Raw genomic sequence first — 19799 nt, 5'->3', positions numbered from 1 at the left:
TACTAGCCACACTAGTTTGTGATCTGCTGGTTTATCTTAATTCCCAAAGGTCTAGAGTGACCGTTGTTAAGTCTTGCTTGTGACAGCATGACGTTTTCTTGGTTTATTGTGCTTAGTAATAACGTCTGTTTTCACAGCCGGACACTTTTGTCCTGACAGTCTGGTGATAAATTGTTCTTGGGTAAGTTAAGGAGAAGGTTCATATTTAGTGTTGAAGCTTGACAGTGAAATTTTGGGAGGGGGAGATGGTCTTATAGTCATGTTACTACGCTCTTTTTTCCCTCCAGGCTGTTGCGGGGTCACGTGACTGAAAACTACGAATTGTGTTCTTTCAAAATTAAAGCACATGTAATGAAAGCAAAACAAGTTACACATTTATGAGCCAAAGTTTTCTCAGGGTCACTCACACCCTTAGATAAATTGTAAAAAAAAAAAAAAGTAATGTGAATTGCATCACATTGTGAGTTGAATGAATCTCTCTGGTACGTATACGTGTCTCTCTGTGAGCAGCTTTAAGCCTGATGAAACCCAGAATAAAGCTATTTATTAATATTAATGTGAACAAGCTCTCTGATCAGTCTCTTTAGAAGCAACAATATTTCAAACACAAATATCTGCAAAAGCGTTTCACAAGCTTCTCCGTCTGATGTGTTGATTTGGAAATATGAATCACAACTCTTTTGTAATAAATGTTAGAAAAGCAGACATTATAAAGTGAACAAACATAAACTCTAGAGACCTCTGAACGCTCTAATCTCTTTCACAGAAAACCATAAGTAAAGTTATTCTCATTCAGCGTTACATAGTGCCTTGTGGCAGTAAATTAACACACTATATCTCTGCAGGCTGGATATTGACTCGGTGGATCAATAGTATCATATGCTACCGTCTACAGCTCCTCACATGCGGGATCATAACACAATATATAGAAGATAAAAGCCAAGTGTACTATTGAGGCTGTATTGAAGCCCAGCCCTCCAGTGGCCTGCCCTATCACCCTTTGGGGCTCTTATGAAAACATCATTAAACAGGGGACTTCAGCTCACTAATACCTCGGGAAATACTGTCGATGCACTGCAGCGATAAGCTATTGTTTTCCCTTGTCAGTGTCTGGGCCTTTATTTTATGATTGTGAGGTCAGATTGTGTTAGAAGTGGTAATAAATGGGGCAGTGATATACGAGCTGTTTGGAAGCATTCCAATATTAGTTTTTACATCGTTTGGCTGTCTTATCTCATCCCAGCTTTCAAAATGAGGCTGTTTGGTGCTTTTCAACACAGAGACTGAGTAAGCTTAGAACTGCCATTCATATCTTGAAGGGGAGAAGTGTTTTTTAATGAACTAAGAAGTATAAGTCATCATTAGTGGGGTAGTAAGTAGTGCTGGATGATTGAAAATCATAACTTCTGTAATGACGGTGCTCACTGTGCCCTCCTTTGTTTCACTAAAACCTCTAAAATTGTCAAACTTGTCTGCAGAAAAAAGGATTTCATTTCAAAAGATTCAATAACTGAAAGACTGAATAAAAGTAAATATTCTAGTCAAGGTCTTTAACCCCCCTGCTCCTCTCTTTCTCCAACTCTCTCTCTCTCACACACACACACACACACACACACACACACACACACACACACACACACACACACACACACACACACACACACACACACACACACACACACACACACACACACTCACACACCAGCATACCTCTGAACCAGACAGATAAAGCGGTTTAATATAGAGACCCTGGTCTAATAGCATCTTCAGGGGCAGTGGTGACATCACATATGCCAGATAAACAGCCTAATAAGCCTGCCACACCAGCCCACCATTAGATAGCTGTGCCAGGGGACTGTTTGTTTTGTGTGTGTATGTGTGTGAATATGTGTGTGTGTGTGTGCGTGCGAGAGAAAGAGAGATGGCACGGCTTTTGACAGCTGCTAAAATTGCGTGGTGGGGTGCAAGCGCCAAAAGTCACGACAGAGAGAAACAGCTGCTGCTTGCTTGCCCTCAGGGCCAGATTGATGCTGCTGATCACCATTTATTCTGATGTGTTTGTGTGAAGAGAGAGAAAGACAGGATTTATGGAGGTTGTTGGAAATTATAAGAGCTGTTATAATCCTCATTTATTGGACGACTTTATGGGACATTGATTGACAAAATTAGGCTGTGTTTCTTCTTCAATCTGTTTGTATTTAAGGTGTTATTTTGTCTTTAAGAGGCTACCTGTTTTAACCCTCTGCAGCAGTGTTTCTATGTCATTTTCCGCTCAGCTGGTGTCTTTGCATTAGTGGTGCATACAGAGGATGGCCAAGAGACTTGGGGGTAGGCCCTGCAGTTTCAATGTCTTTGGATACAGGCTTATTTGAGACACAGATTTTATAGTTTGTGTGCGTGTGTGTGTGTGTGTGTGTGTGTGTGTGTATGTGTGTGTGTGTGTGTGTGTGTGTGTGTGTGTGTGTGTGTGTGTGTGTGTGTGTGTGTGTGTGTGTGTGTACAACCGGCAGTAACAAGGTCATGGCTAGTGGGCCAGGTAATGACTCCCCCACCGGCCCCTCCATGCGGATTTCTGCTCTGTGGACCACCTCTCTTAATGATAGCACAAGAAGGCACCCTGACTGTTGTCTCTGTGTGTGCGTGCGTGCGTGCGTGTGTGCGTGCATTAGTGCGTGTGTGCGTGCGTGCGTGCGTGCGTGCGTGCGTGTGTGTGTGTGTTGTGGTCACATATATGGCTGAGAGATGTGGCCAGGCTGAGTTTAGATGTGTGTCATTTGACTGGATCTCCTGTGATACCCTACCTTATACAGCCTCAGGCTATTAGTATGTATAGGATTCCATGGAGTGTCTGATGATGCATGGGTCTTATGGTAATTGAGTTTCAGTTGGACTACAGACTGCCTATTTGTTGTGCATCGATTTGCCACATAGAGCAGATTCAAGGCGAGCCTAGATGTGTGGTATACACAAAATAATTTTAAAGACCTGTAATTCTGAAGCACGAGAGTGTTTGTGTGGAAGAATGTGTGTGCATTTTCCAGATTTAACACACACACACACACACACACACACACGCTTATATTTATTTATACAGGTTCATCCACTTGTGGGTTTCATGCTTGCATGCACTGTGCTGTATGTCTCCCCCCCCAGTGACATGAACGTTTGATAGAGCAGAGGATGGCTGGACTCGTGGCTTTGTGAGAGTTTAATAGCTTTCATTTCCCAGCCTGCTTGACCTTCTCCATGCCTCACATTAGATATGCATTACACCTGAAGTCTCACATGGCCAGATACATCTGCTCCCTCTCTTTAGTATGTTCTCTCTCTCTCTCTCTCTCTCTCTCTCTCTCTCTCTCTCTCTCTCTCTCTCTCTCTCTCTCTCTCTCTCTCTCTCTCTCCGCATGTGCTCCTCTGAGCCCTGCAGCCTGCACCCCACTTGATACTCGACTAGTTTCAACTATAGGGGATCAAGCCTGGAATTACACTGCCTCCCTATGCCTTCAAAGTAGAAATGAAATACATTCGGGAGCATTATGTTTTGTACATTTGGCCTTGACTTCCACCATTGGGATTTATTTTTTGTTGTGGTGTTTCTTTTTCACCCACACATTTGGTCTCTAGTTCTTGATCACATTCTTCCCATCATCCTTTTTTATGTAGCTTTCAGACATTTCCAGGATGTGCCTTATTATGAAGATGCACACTTGAAGAATCAAAGAATATGCAGTTAGCTGTGATTTTCCTTTTAAGGTTAAAGGTTTCTCTTTGAAGATATACGTATAGCATATGCATGTGAATTAGACCCTTTTTAATGAAGACCTCTTATTAATTATGTTGCCTTTGATCTGTTTGCACATACTAGCCAGCTTACTTTGATAACATTCTAAACATTGTGGTCCATTTAATCATCAGAGTGGCTAAATGATTACTATTGTGTGATGAAATATATCATCCAAAAGGCCAACTTGTTTTGAAGCCACGACAGCCTCATCAGCAGCAATTGCAGACGCTAAAAAAAAATCCCTCCCTGCCCTCTTCTCAGTCTCCGTCTAATTGTGTCACCTTATCAAAGGCTCGGAGAAACAAGGGTGCAGATTAGTTTCCATTCAGGGCCAATCTAATCCTTTCAGCTCGCTCTCACATAATGTGTCATTGCCACTCAGTCAAACAGCCCTGCACAACAGCAGTGTTAGCCAATCAGATGAATAGATGTTGGACATTTCAAAAAATGGAGCCAGTCAGGTTTCTTATGATTGTTATTTGAAATCTGAATCACTTTGATTGTCTGGGTTCGTTAGATGCTGTATTCTTTGATGTTTACAAAGGGAGGGATTGCATCATATTGTTACAAAAGATGCAGTTATTTTTTATTTTCAAGGTTTGTCTGGGTGGCAATTGAAATCAATTATACTGCACTATGCCCTGGCAATACCCACCTCTTAAATCAGCTTAACCTAGTGCTCATTATCTTGCACTTTTTTCTTGTGAAGCTCCACATTTAGAGCAGAACTCAGAAACACATATGTCCATGTCAGGAGAGAAATAACGTTAATATCTGTTATTTCATAATGAAAAAAATGTAAGGGATTGAATTGGTAGTCATGTTAAAAACCTGAAAACAAATCACTCATCCCTCTTCAAGTTTAACAGTAGAGCTGTGTAGCACACATTTTGAAGTAGTGTGATGGAGGAAGGCTTGCAGCGGCACTATTCTCTCACTTATGTAATAAAACCTGCACTCTTTAAAGCTGTGTCATTGTCCAAAACTAAGGGAGACAGAGAAGTACAGAGAGGTGAAAAAGCCGGCCTGTTTTTTGATTCAGTCCTTGCATAGTCTGTTGCTCTGATCTGAAAGTTAACAAGTCCACCTGTTGTCTGTCTCGTCCTGCCCAGTAAGTTTCTGACCTTTTGACTCTGGCAAAGAGATGAAACTTCCAGTCCCTGCAGGGATTTATGACATAAACAGATACACAGAGGTTGTCAGACATTTGCAGAACATTTCACTGGCCTGCACTACTAAAAATTCTTACAATGTAGACAGTGAAAGCTGGCTTTGCAAACATCATTTCAGGCTAGAGGGCCTTACCTCTGTAACAATTTCACACTTTGTTTAAGTGTAGTGCCGGTGCAGCGGAAAGGTTTGACTGAACCCATGATAATTCAACACTAAGGCAGAAAAATATGCCCCAGGTTGTTTGTATTCCTCCAAACAAATCAGAATCATCTTGGCTGACACTAAGTCCAGGATGCAGAGACGGTACCAATGCAAAATAGTGTCAGGAAGGAACTTGTTTTTGGTAGAACATTTGCACATGGGGAGCCAAGACATCGGATTATAATTGCTAAATCCTCAAAATGCATTATGCACAATCCAAGTCTTTGTCAAAATTTGACATTTACAGCATGTAGGCTGAACAGGCAGGGAGCTGTGAACCTGTACAAACCAATGAAAACTAACATAGAGCAATTACAGATACAGATGTACATTCTTTTTACAGTTTGACAAAAACATAAACACTTATGGGGGCATGGTAGGAAATCAATGCATAAGCTCTGATATTTTCGGGAAAATGTTGTTCTTTTTGGATTTGCATAAAAAGTTAAGTTAATTTCAAGTGATGTACCCTCTCTAATGACAGTGTATGTACAGGTTCAAGTCAGTTAACGCTGGTTCTTCTATTAAGATATAACTAACACTTACAAAAACTTCCCTTGTACCTTGTTGTTCATTCTGATTCCTTCAGGCCCATTGTCCCCCTGCATTATCATCCTTTCATTCCACAGTCCTTCCAACATTATTTACAGCTGGTGTCTAAATTTACAAGCTTGGACATGATGTCATGACTTTGACCCTCTGTATTGGTACAACAAGTGTTTATCAACCCTGAAACAGCCCCTCATAAATCATGATGCCTCATGGGATCCTTCCACCCACTGTTCCCTCAGCATGCCTCAAAACAATACAGATTAGACAAAACATAAATATCAAATACTTTAACTGTCATAGCATTTCTACTGGATACTGTATTTTTACATTGGAAGTTAGGGATAAATGTACTTTGTTAACCTTTTGAGTTTTACCTGTTTAATATCAGGCAATCTCAGCGGAATTCAAAGCATTATTTTTGTGAATCTTCTTATCCAAGAATATCGACAAATTCATTAGGATGGACTCTTCACACAACAAAGAAGAATAAAACAAGAACCAAGAAAAGTATATGTAAATCATGTTTAATACCATCTCACATATATCTTTTAATAAAGACAAAGTATGGCAGCATTTGGTTGAAGCTATTTTAGGGCAGCTGAGTGCCATGTATCCATCTTCATATTGTTATGTGTCCACCTTGCTGTCCACTATAACTTATGTATATCTACATGCCATGAGGCTGTCCTAAAATCCATGTGATTCATTAAAAGGCAGCTTGTATATATAAAAAAAGTTCAGCATAAAGACTGATATTTACTTTGCATGTCTGTGTGTATGACAGGGGAGTGTGAGCAATGATTGAACATTATCAATATTCATCCTTTTATTCTCTCTGCTGTAATGATTCAGTCACTCAGTCATGATGAATCGTAGACAAGTAGTCCCAGTAAATGCTAATAATCCATTAATGCCTGACATTTTGGCAGGGAATTTGAGGTTTTTCTTTTAAAAAACAACTCTAAAATAAAACTTGCACACAAATATAGAATACGGGATGTTGAGATCCTGACTGACAACTATCAGATCAGAGCGTTTCTAGAGATTTTTTAACTGGTCTGGGATCGGCAACCCGACCATTCACGTCAGCTGTCCTAAACTATTTGTGGCACAATTGTCAGTAGAAGGCAGACACACAAATCATTTAGTACAGGCAACCCTGTGGCTAAGTTTTGAACAGTGTGAATTTACTTAATTATTTGTTTAAGTTTTTGTTTTGGGGTTTGTATGCCTTCATTAAGAGGATAGGACAGTTCATAGAGCAGGGAACTGGGAGAGACAGTGGAGAATGGCATGTGGCCACAGGTTAGAGGTAAACCCAGGTCTCCTGCTTTGAGGACTACTGCCTTTGTATATGGGGGAACACAATTTGACTAAAGCGGCACCCTATCAGTGTGAAAATATTTTTAACCCGAAAATATATCCAGTATTATGCAATATGATTGTTTCACAAGGTGGTAGCAGTAGAGCTGCGTTCTATACAACCAATTTTAAGTGACATCTAATAAGTAAATATGCAACGAAATACAAGATGCTCACAGAAGCAACAGAGGTAAAGGCTGCTGAACTGAAACAACAAACTCTGGGCTTTAAAAGGAAGTATGAATATCCCTGAGGCAGCGAAAAGGCCAAAAAGATTACAGAGAAGGTGCTGAATTCATTGCTTATATTCATTTATAAAAGCAATATTTCTTTTTGTGACTGAATTTTAAAATTAAACTAAGCTGTTAAACCATTCTGAGTTTATATGGGACTTGGAAAACAGTGCAAGGTGGACTTAGTTAAATGGAATAAATGTAGCTCTATTATCTAGCCAAGTATTAGATTAGGACTCACTATCAGCATAGACTTAATAAAAAAAATCAGATTGGGATCAGGGGCCAAATCGCTAATCGGGACGTCCCTGAAAAATACATACAAGGAGAAATGCATGTTTGCTAAAATCTCCTGCTGAACATCTTCTTACAGTGTAATTCTTGAATGGGAGTAAACAGCAGACCTCTGGGTATGCACAGAAGCAGACTGAGTATGTTTATGTGTGTTTGGAAGTGAAAGTGTGCATTTGTGGGTTTGTGTGTATGTTGTTTGCCTTGGGGTACTTATGTGATGTGGTCTTATTAAATCAGTGCTGGAAAAGGAGGAACAGACAGGAGTGATAGAAGAGCACAAAGGAACCCAAAGCGATTAAACCCCTACTCAAACCGGCTTAGCAGCCAAAGCTTCGCAGAGAGCCAACAATGGCTGCCTTCCTTTTAAACCTCGCTCCTCTTCTGCTTTCTTTTCCACCCTCCCTCTCTCTCCCTCTCTCCTGCACTATTTACCCCACCCCCTGTTCCCTCCCTCTTTTAAACAGATTATTTCCTTTTTTCCTCTATGTCTGTCTTCTTTGCAGCACGTTAGGCCGCTTAACTTTACAATACTCATGTCAGGTCACCCCCACTCCCCCACCCCCTCCCTCAGTCTCTCTTATTCAGGATAAAAGCTTCTTGCTGCATAAGGTATTACTGTATCTCGTACGTCAACCACCTCAAAAGTCTTTTGGTCCATTTCTTCATTAGCACCTCTTCCTTTCTTTTCATTCTTTTCTTTGTTTGACAGAGTTTCAGAGGCCCTCTGTGGATTTGCCAGGTTGTTAATTGCACAGAAAGTTTTTGTCTAAATCAATAGGGGACTTGCATAAGTTTGTTAGGGGATTAGAAGAAGTTGGGAAAGTAGAAGGTTGAGGTTTGCCGTTTGGGGTGGTTGATTTCTCACCAAAATTCACACCAAACTTTTTGGGACAAAACTTGAAGCTTTTTCAGCATCAGTCAGGAGTTATTCCGTAACAAGAAAGCTGAAGCTGAGAAGAAAAAGGAAATGTGGGGAGAGAGTAGTGTGTGACATGCACCAAATACCAACAGGACCAATGGTTCTAACCTGTGACCAGTTCACTGAGGACTGTAGCCTCTGATCATGGGGTGTCTACTCTACCAAATGAGTTAAGCTGAGATGAAATTTGTAACAAAAAACCTTCTGAAAACTCTAAAACTGCTTTCTGGGAATGAAAGAAAGTTCCAGAACCCACCCATTTAGTCGTTAGTCGCATTATGTCAAGGGATAGAGTTTCCAATAGGATCCAGTAAATTCTTCTTACAACACAAAGGGTCTAGTCCTCAAACTCCCCAAAACCTCTGTAACGGACTGGATTAGACCACCTGGTGTGGTATTAAGAGGCAGTGAAATCCTCCCCACCCCCCACTAACATCCACATTTCCACCTGCACTTGGCATTGCCCATGAATGCCAGTCATTAAGACAGCATTACAAAGGCGAGGCCTACCCCCTTTCCCAGTGGGCCAGCTCCACTTCCACATATAGAGCACCCATTGTTTTATAATGCCACTGCTCCCACCCCACTGGAGACACGATTCCCATTCACTGGCCACTGTAGCTCATACGCTGCTAGAGAGGAAATATGATAAATGTGTGTAACTCTGTCCGTCAGGGAGCGGTGGGACATTCTCCTTTTCCCCTGTGCCAACAGGTGGAAAGGGGTAAGCCCTGGTCAGGTTACTTGTTCAGTGTATGTGTGTGTATGTGTGTTTTTAATCCATAATAACACTCTTCCTCTCTTGTGTTTTTTTTTTTAATTATCCAGGTGCACCAGAAAAGAGAAATGTGAGCGCTCATCAGAGCCCCGTCGCTTTGCATCAGACATCAAGCAGTGTGTGCGTCTCAGCGTCCACCCGAACAACATCTCAGTGTCCCAGTTTAGCGTCACGGTGAGTGGATGAAAAACAATGAATGAAGTGATGACTGAATTATATTTATCTAGGTCATTCATTATAGAAGAACAGAAGTCTACAACAAAATACAAAAAAAAGCAAACTTTGTGTTTACAGTGGTCTATTTCACACTACAAAAGCCACACAATCAAAATCCTCATGTGGTGATAATTTTTGCATTTCAAACCAGGAGGGTTCTCAGAGTGATTACTTTATAATAAACTCCTTTAATGCAGTAACATGGTCTTTTAAAATGTCTGAAATTGATGACGTTATTGATTTGTTTTAAAGAGTAATATGGGCACCAATGCCACAATAGCATATAGCCCAAAATTTGGTACACCAGTCATTGCATCAGTGAGACCAAAATTTATTAGAAACCCAAAGAAAAAAGTGTGGCTTACACGGTAATAGCTTGTGTTCTGGCTGCTGCTAACATAACTGCTTTAAAGCGGCAAAGACCAATGGGTCACTGCTGGCATGAGGCTAAGCTAGTAAAATGTCAGCAACCACTGTTTAACCTTTTGTCTTTGCCTTTGAAGCTTGATTTTTGTATTGATAGTTATAAAATGAATGTTAAGAACGTAACTGAATGTTAAGAACATACACTGCATGAGTTTCTGAGAGTTTCTCCTCAGTACATCAGGAGGTACAGCCAAGCTGCAGCTAACGTTAGCGTACCCAGTAACAAGGTATTCAACTTGTTTTTTTCTTGGATTTCCTTAAGTGCTGTGATTCTCAAATGGGGGTACATGGGCGTACTGCAAGGGGTACATGACAAATGTGAAATAAAAAAATAAAAAAGTTGCATCACAATAAAAAAATTAAAAAAAACGGATTAAAAACAACTTACAGCATTTCAGTTTTATTTCAATGCAACATCAAATAGGGCACTATTTCCAAATTGAGCATATTCATTCATAAAATATATTATTTGCAAACCTGCTTGGACCAGACTGCCTCTGTCTGTTGACGTCAATTGTTCAGCAAGCGATCATGTACATTTGCTTGCTAATAAAAGCGCTGCCAGGAGGATAACAATGGACAGGTGGTTGAAATTCTTCTTGTTTGACAAAAATAAATCGGTGTGCTCCTTAGGCCATCAAAGGTACTAGCTGCCTCAATCTTTATTTCTGAAAAATATTGCACTACAAAAGTATAGAATGTTTGTCAAATTTTTCTCGACCATACAAGGGGTTACTTGGCTGGAATTGTTTTTGAAAGGGGGTACACAAGCCAAAAAAGTTTGAGAACCCCTGCGTTAGTGTACTTAACGGGGCCAAACAAAAATGATAACAACAAAACAAGTCTTAACAGGGCTAGTAGGCTTACAGGGATGAAATAAAATGAGTGGTATTTAAATGCTTTATAGCTGAAATACAGAGGGGGAACTTGATAGCAAGAAATACAAAAATGTATGCATCTGAATCTGGAAGGAAAAACTAGATCAAATATCTTGAAGGTTTCAAACAATCTTTTTTTGGTTACATTTAAAGGACAAGATGTCAGTTCAAATAAAAAGTGTTTTATTTTTTAATTTCAGAATAGAATAAACGCAGAACAAGCATTTGTTCTAGTTGAGCCATATTGCAGGAAACAGTGAGCTGAGCTGAAAGTGTTGCTGGTGAGAAAATCTTGTCTGGCAGATTGACAATATCACACACTCAAACCTAATTTGTAATGCAATGTAATTATGCTGTAGATACTGATTAGTAGCCAGTGTTAACTCTATAATCCTGCTTTACATCATTTTACCGCCTGCCAACACGAATCCTTCAAATCCTGACCTCACAACTTAACAGTCCCGTCCAGTGAAACTTTCTCCCAAACAAATGTCAACAATCATTAACAGCACACAGTTGAGCTCAGCTGTGTTTGTTGTGATCGTTGGCAACTAAAAGCAGGGCTGGACATTTTGTTCTGTAACAGCTGCCGGATTTAAAGGTTGTGAATGGTTTTTGATTGTTTAAATGTATTGATTAGCGTGCCATGAGCTGGGTCACATTGCAACAGAGCTTGGCTCTGTAGAGACTAAATAAACATAGAAAACTTGTGGAGATGTTTTTCCCCTAGTTTCCCATCCCTCTCTGCAGACTGTTGCCTCACTTATAGCTGTTGACAATGCAAGAGGTGCTCTACCAAGTGTAGTTTTATATTGTATATAGTTTATATGTCTATGTTTTTCCTCACTTTATTCCAGTCCCGAAATAAAAGGCACAGTGTGATTTTAATGTGAAGGGGGCAGGTGGCTGCAGAAGCTGCCTACATGCTGTATGTGGCCATGTAGATATTTGTCTGCATGTATTCTTTCCTTCCTGTTGTGTTTGATATTTCCGCAGATTTCGGAAAAGATTAGCATGAGCCTGAACACATCACAGCAATCTATATCGGTCAAGGCTTACTGTTTTTCTTGATCAAAACTCAGTTCGCTGAGAGATTGCCTATTTCAAAGGTTGTAACAGTGAATGTTTTGAAATCACACTGACCTTAACCACTTTAAGTGATGTCACATTTCAATTCCCATTTCCTATTTAATGGGGGTCTGGAAACGGCTTTGAATCTCAGAGACACAGTGCGTAAATATCCAATATGATTTCCTAAGGTCAAGCCTGAGTGACTATTCTCCATCTGTGTTGCTCTGAGGGTCACACAAGAGTTGTTGATTTTCTGAGGTATATACCTCTGCAATGCTCTAATCATATTCATAGGGTGTGTGTGTGTGTGTGGGTCTGTGTGTGTCTGTGTGTGCCTGTGTGTCAGGCTTTGGAGAGTGTTTAACCTTTTCCCAGAAAGCAGGCTTTACCCAAAGGCTATGCTACACGTCTCCCATCCAAGTGATTGCAGGGCAGAGGCTGCTGCCAGACAGACAGGGCCTGCTACTTGACCTTTATGTTATTAAATATTTGTTTGGAAAGATAAGTCGAGGCATTCTTCGCTGAAACAGACACTTCAACCCTGAGATCAGATCAATTCCAGGAAAGGGGACACCACACTCTTTTAAAGTTACCATATGAAAAGTCTGATCTGCTGCACGAAATACTTGGAAGCACTTATCTCAAAGTAAAAGTTATTTTTTTGATCACGTTAAGGCTTAAAGTACCATAAAACTACATAACTTGTGATGATTGATAGATATAAACTTAACTACAATCTTTTTTTACTGTGTTCTTTCTTTCACCTGCGTTAGAATACATTTGAATCATTGTTTGCTGCTAAGAGTTCCTTTTCACTAAAGCAACATGAACAACCTGCTATTATCCTCTTCTTAGTGTATTGTAAACTACATATAGGGGCATTTGTGTATGTTATGTATGCATATGTGTGGTAACTGTAACCACTTACACGAGTAGTTTACTTCCATCTACGCAGCTCTTCCGTAGCTATTCTCAGCCGTGACTACTCACACTGTAATAGAAGAAACTAAAGGTCTGGTTGAGTTTTCTCCTTAAAAGGAAATAACAAATTAAACTGAGAGGAGAAGAAGGTGAGAGGTAGAAAGAGCAACGAATGAGAGGGAGGATGTGTAAGAGATAGAGGCCAGGTCACACACTGTCCATCTTACATGGGAAGCTGTGGATCCTTTCACACCCACGCTACCGTCTTTTCATTAAACAGCAATATAAAAACAGTGCAGGTCAGCCCTACTCTGCCGCTGAGGCAGCTTCCAACATCGCATCATAAGTGTACTGTGGACTGTGCCTCAAATCAATGTGAGGACCATGGCCCACTGCAGACACGCTTTTCCATCAATATGTATATTTTGGTCCTGACCCCTCTCTTCCTGACTCTACAACCCTCTTTTTCTTTTTTTATCCAAGGACAGTAGTTGTTTTTTTTTGCCTGTTCCACCTGAATCCAGTTTTTGCTGAGGTGCAGGTTGTGCTTACGCAGCGGTTTCAAATAAAGAGGGGAGATTTGCATTCTCTTTTTCCCACAGAGTCCTCTTTTCACTCCCTGCCCAGCAGCCTCTACACCTGCACTTTCCTCCTCTTCTGCATCCTTCACTGTCTCATTTATTTCTGTCTTTCACATGTCCATGGTCTCTCCTTATCCTGCACTTTGTTTCAGCCATCTTCATTTAATTGGCTTGTTCCGGCTCCTCTAACCTCATATATTCCACTTACCTTGACTTTCTACTTTTATCATCTCTTCCACTTTCTCCCATTAAAACACTCTGTCACTGAGCCAGGGAGGCAAGGCTTTAGAATGGCAAGTTTTAACACAAGGCATTATGGGAAGACACCATTGTATCTTTACGACACGACACAATATGATACGAAACGATACGATACAATACGATACGATATGAAACGACACGACACAACACAATGTGATACCACACAAGACAATGTGATTTGACGTGATGTAAGAAACAATACATTAGGATATGGTACAGTATGATATGATGTGATAAAATAAGACATGATGGAAAAAACAAAAGTTATTTACGCACAAAATCTCTCAAATAACTGTATCTCGGTTACTGCCACCGTCAGACTGAATCTCAAGAGCCATGGTGGCCAGAGGCTTTAAAGTGCTTAGCCCCTCCCTCTAGTCTAGACCAACCAACTGCTGAATTAACTTTAATTTACTACAATAACTCTAAACAACTTTATTTTTTACTTCAAATAAACATTCAGCATGTGACTGACCATTTCACATAAAATATATCCTAGATAAACCCACACATTTATTGATAAAGAAGCATTACCTATGACCAAGTTAAACATGGTACCTTCTACCACCAACACATCTGAGAGTGCTCTCCCCTCCCCCTATAAAAAGAGACTTCACCCTCAGCTCTGGTTTAAACCCTGAGGCTGTGGAGGAGCAGAGCAGCATATGTTTGGTGAGATGAGAATGAATCGAGAACAGTTTGAGTTTTAACTGATCAATGCAGTAATGTGCCTTCTTTTACCAACTGTGACATTTTGTACATTTAAAACTGGAGATTGAAATGGCTGATTGCAGTGCGTGCACTCACCACAATCTCAGAAAGGGAGAAGTGTGTGTGTGTGTGTGTGTGTGTGTGTGTGTGTGTGTGTGTGTGTGTGTGTGTGTGTGTGTGTGTATGACCAGGTGCTGTCCTCAGTCAGTGACAACAGCTTTGTCACAGACACACGCACATGCACACACACCTGCTTCCATAGTCATATCCATAAATAGAAACAAGTCACAATCTATATTTACATGAAAAAGCACACACCACTGGAAACCACAAACACCATATGTTGCACATGTTCTGCATCAAATAGTTCCACTATAGTTTGAGCTTGTCTGGATATCTTTGCAGGATGCATCTGATCCCTCTGCATGTCATAGCCACTTATTCCAGAGTCCTCCAGTGGCTCCTCTGGCCGCTGCCCCCTGTGCAGATGGATCATGACTCTGCAGAGAACTTGCAGCTGCGCTTCTCATCAGCAATATTGTGTTACACTCATACTCCCTCCAAATCTGACATCGAGAGCTCACAGATGTGTGAGGCAGTTGGTGCAGATTTAACTTGTTTATACCAGACCTTAGTCGCAAAAAGTAAATTCACTTTGTCATGTTGCATTGGTAGAATTAGAAACTGAAATGATTTTCACTGCATGATGTGTGCTATTAGAAATCAGAAGCCATTTAATCCTCCTTTAGTTTGTTTTAATTGACAGATAAACAGAAATTGGAAAAACCTGTCTGTTTAAATTCAGAGTAAATATTAAGGATTTCTTTGCACTGATTTCTTACATTTTCTTCCTTCTCTCTCTCTCTCTACAGTTGGTGCTAGAGGCCCATAATGTCCCGGAACTTTCTGCGGGGGTCAACTGCACGTTTGAGGACCTGGCTGAGATGAACGGCTTGGTGGAAGGGAACCGTATCAGGTGCTCCTCCCCTGCTGAGAAAGAGATGCCTCGCATTATTGTTGACAAAGGTAAGGGTGGACATATTGCACTTCTACTACTCGGCGGGGTATGTCTTAGTATTCGATTTTGATCTAATGTTTGCATCATCAACACCAGTGCCTTTTAAAATATTGAGAACACCACTTTAATTGCCTGTGAGATTGTCAATACTCTTGATAGTGTGAAGAAAATTAAGGAGAAGAAACATTGCTGGATCATCTTGTTTTCAATATTTGATCATCTGTTAACTAAAAACCTAAATGTCTGTCAAGGAACTCATCTGGATGTTTTCCCCTCAGTCAGAGCATACTAGTCCTGGGGCTATGAGTGTGAATTTTTGTTTTCACACTGCCATCAGTTACTGAGTTGGCCTTGAAGGGCCGCCCCAGGACATGTTTAGCAATTGAATGAACATTAAAAATTAGAGTGCTGTTCGGTTTATTTACCACCCGTCCTCAAAGTGAATACTGTATGCTCCAGAGGGAGTGATGGGACCCCAGTTAACCCCTGTGCAAATAAGTTGAGTATTGAGCTGCACAGCTCAGTGTTTCTACTACAGAATCTCAGCTAATTTAGTGTCCGGGGATTAGAAAGTCCCTGCAGACTGTGGCATTGTTGCTACTGCTTTTAAAAGGCAAGCAGTTAAAATATTTCTGACAATATTCATTGAACAAGCAAAGAAGAAAACATGTATTTATCTCTCTTATTACCCTGTGTATTAGCTCCCCTCTCAGTAGCAGGCTAAGTCTGATTTAATTGAAAAAGTTGCCATGTGGGAAGGATCGTCCCCAGGCAGACAGTGCTTCATCAGCAACACTGATTTTGTCCTCATGTAGAGATAATGAAGATGCTATCTGTTTGCATACTTCTACATAACAAAAAAAGGGATGAATGGAAGGAGAAAGTAGAACACAGAAGGTTAGTGATCCATTAGTAATGCTCAAAAGAAACAAAGAATGCTCAGAGATGTTTGATGCTGGCTCTAAAGACAAGAGATGAAGTCAGGTTTGTTAAACGTTGGAAAAAACATTTCTAAAAAATTTTTTTTGGGATATCAGAGCAAAACATACAAATGATGTTCATTTGAATAATTTAAGAACAGTGAAAATGATGAAACACTTGTGCTTTAGAGACATTTTAGACCTCAGAATTGTTTGTGAAGTTTTATCTAATTCAGCACACAATGCATGAACCAACACAGTGCACCAAAGCAATAAAGAAATCCACAGATAGACAGCACAGATGTACTGACAAGGAGCCTGAGGGGTCTTTGGGGAAGTAAAATCATTTGTTCAATGTTTAAATGTCAACCACATGTAAAGCTCGTAACACCACAGACATGCAAACACTCTGTACATGTGCAACTCTGCACTCTGAGACACAACTGAAGCTCACACTTCTTCTCATCATCTTCAACTTTCTCCAACAACTGTAACTACACACAGTTAAATCCTCTTCCTTCTCAGGTAGAGGAATATATTCCACATCTTTGTCTTTATTTGAATCTTTCACTTCCATTTCTACCAGCCCTCTTTAGAATACGCTTGGTAAAGAGAGGGAGGCAGAGAGCAATGGATGGTGGGGAAAAGGAGGGAGGGATAGATAGTGTTAGCAGGCTTCAAGGTAACATTTAGGTGGCCTAATTAGGACAGATCCCTTGTCAGCGGTGCTTTACCATGATTGATGTATGATTCCTTCTTTGTTGGAGAGATGGAGGGAGACACGGGGGAGAAGAAAGAGTTGCAGGGTGGAAAAGACCTGCATGTAGAGATAGAGTGAAGATGAGAGAAGGAGGTACCGAGCTAGTGTAGCTAGAGAGCAGTTAGATGCGTGGATTTGCTGTTGAATTAAACATGAACTCCTTCATTAGGCCCAGACAAAAGGACACACCAAATACAGATGTGGCACAAGCACACACACACACACACACACACACACACACACACACACACACACACACACACACACACACACACACACACACACACACACACACACACGGTTTCTGTTTCATCTCCTTTTTCCTTTACCTTGTCAAAGACTCTCTCAAAGACTTTTCCGGGGAATATTTTCAATCCCACGGGAGATGTGTGTGCACCAGCTTTTATTGTCTTTTGTAAGGCTGCAGGGAGAGGGAGACTTAACCCAACAAACCCCCTCCCTGCTCTCCCCTTCTCTAAAGACACTACCTTTACCACGGCAACAGGCTCAGCACCTGTGGCTCAAAGCACTGCAGTTCTCTCTTCGTGGGAAAACCTAATGTGACCAGACACTGAAAAGGGATATGTGAACAAAGTGATTATCATACAGTCAGGAGTTCTTTAACAGTGTCTGCTCATTGCTTGTGTTTGAAAAGTACCTTTGAGATGCAACAGTTACAGATATGATCTTATAATTTTTGTATTTCTCACATTTGTTTCAAAAGTCAAATGAATCCATCAAGAGTGGGTTCAGCAACATGACTTCTGAAAAAGGCCATTCTTTCTTCTGTTCATTTCAACTCCTTGTCGCCTATTTTTCTTGAATAAAAAAAAATTCTCTCTGTGTGTCAAAATCTTCATCGTTACCTGTTCTCTCTAGGGGACCATCAGATCGTGCAGCTCTATCTCAAGTCCAAGGAGACAGGCCTGGCATTCGCAAACACCAGTTTTGTTTTCTATAACTGCAGCGTGCACAAGTCGTAAGTCCTTGTTTACTTCTTCCTAAGAGAAAGTGTGTCATAATAGCATTCTTTAACGGTTAAAATTGTATTTCAGTTCTGCAATGTATTTCCTGCTAATTCTCTCTCCCATGTTTCCTCATCAGGTGTCTGTCTTGTGTGAGTAGTCCTTACCAATGCCACTGGTGTAAATACAGGCACGACTGCACCCACGACCCTCGCACATGCTCCTTCCAGGAGGGCCGAGTCAAGAAACCGGAGGTGAGTGCTAAGCAAAGAGCTCTTTCTTGAGTAACTTCTTGTTGTTTTGACGTCAAATCTCAACAGAATATCGAGCCCTTGTCTGGAGGCCTAACGTTTTGCAGCATAGAGAATCAAACTAGAGCCCATTTAAAAGATGTTAAAAGAGTATTCCCTTGGTTTTAATAGGTTACACCTCAAGCTGGTTTGTGCTAGCAGAGTAATAAAACATGGTGATATAAACGGAGGGGAAGTGTTTGACTATAGGACACTAACAGCCATCATTCTGAGGATTCACACGCAAAAGAAGAGTTCTATTAAAAGGATTGAGACACCTTTCAGCTGTAGTGCTTCCATCTGGTGTGAGTCTCTTGGCATGTCTTGCTCTTGACTGCACATCAAAGGGCAGTGGAAACTAATAAAACGGAGCCATTTCCTCTTGCCCATCCCAATTCCCTGCGACAGCTTAGTCTGTGTGAATTATCAATACTATTGGCAGCCAGTTCTATTCCCCTCGAAGCAGAGCCCACCGTAATTAGGCTGCTCTGCTGCAAAGGACAAGCTACTCACTGGATGGGGGTACGTTCACTGAATGCCCCCAACCCACCCACTCACTCTCCTTCCTGTGAGAGAGGTCTCACTCTGATTTACAGTCACTGCTACAGTGGCAGCCTTCAGGGCAGAAGAGGGAGGTAAAGGAAGGTTTAGTCGTCTGCGTTTGTGGGTACAGTATGTCTCTGTGTCACTGTGCTTTATGTAGCTTTATATGTGTGGGTTTGTCTGAATGCAGTTATTTTCTTCCTGTGCCCCACCAAATCACGCTAGTTTGCAGTGGGAGGGTTTTACAGGGAGTTAGTGGCCTGTTAATCCTAGCCCGAGGTGAGCTATGATGAAGATCACTAGTGCTCATGTCTGGGCTGGCAGACGCTGCACGACGGGCAGGGACAAGCTAAGCCAGATTGCCTCCTTTGATGAGCAGTCTGCTCTCAATTGTGTTATTCCACCCATGTTTCCCCCGAGCCATTCAACCTGCGCAGACGATATTATTTTCTTTTTTCTGCCTTTTTCATTATCCTTTTGAACCTTCTGCTTAGTCAGGCCCAAGCCTGAGTCGTTGCAGGTTTACTTTTCCAATTAACTCAGGGGCTGCTGGTCAATATTGACTGAGGATAATAATGTTTGAATCCTTTCCTATTGTGCAGCAGTCTAAAAGAAAACCATAAATAAAGCGGAGGGGATTTAGTATTTGCACATTAATGACATCCCCTTTTTGCATGTTGTTTAAGAAAAAGCAGGTGTTTTGCAGGCTTAATGACTTTTAATTTGCTTTTAATTAACCCCTCAAATCCAAGGTCATGTATTTGCTGCCAGATTTTTGGGTTTGCCTTTTTTCAATTAATCATTTGTACACATACAAAGCTGGAGAGCATGCAGAAACACGTGCAGATAAACCAAAGGATCAATACCCAAGATTTCACAAAAGGCAACAAGTCAACTTTGCACTGTGAAAGGGGACGGCCACTTTCTGCTGCCGATGACTTT

General features: G+C 41.0%; 1 protein-coding gene across 2 annotated transcripts in view; it reads left to right on the top strand.

Annotated features, from left to right (window-relative positions):
- plxna4 (plexin A4) overlaps nt 1-19799 on the top strand; it is a 254565-nt gene that overhangs the window by 171621 nt on the left and 63145 nt on the right. For both annotated transcript variants that reach the window (XM_034673574.1, XM_034673573.1), the window contains exons 6-9: nt 9347-9470; nt 15234-15387; nt 17939-18038; nt 18164-18278. In XM_034673574.1, the coding sequence (XP_034529465.1) occupies nt 9347-9470; nt 15234-15387; nt 17939-18038; nt 18164-18278 (493 nt within the window). The remainder of the gene's footprint in view (nt 1-9346; nt 9471-15233; nt 15388-17938; nt 18039-18163; nt 18279-19799) is intronic.

Source organism: Notolabrus celidotus, chromosome 21 (genome assembly GCF_009762535.1).
Source record: "Notolabrus celidotus isolate fNotCel1 chromosome 21, fNotCel1.pri, whole genome shotgun sequence".
NCBI classification, from domain to species: Eukaryota; Metazoa; Chordata; class Actinopteri; order Labriformes; family Labridae; genus Notolabrus; species Notolabrus celidotus.
This window is presented reverse-complemented; position numbering and strand designations above follow the sequence as displayed.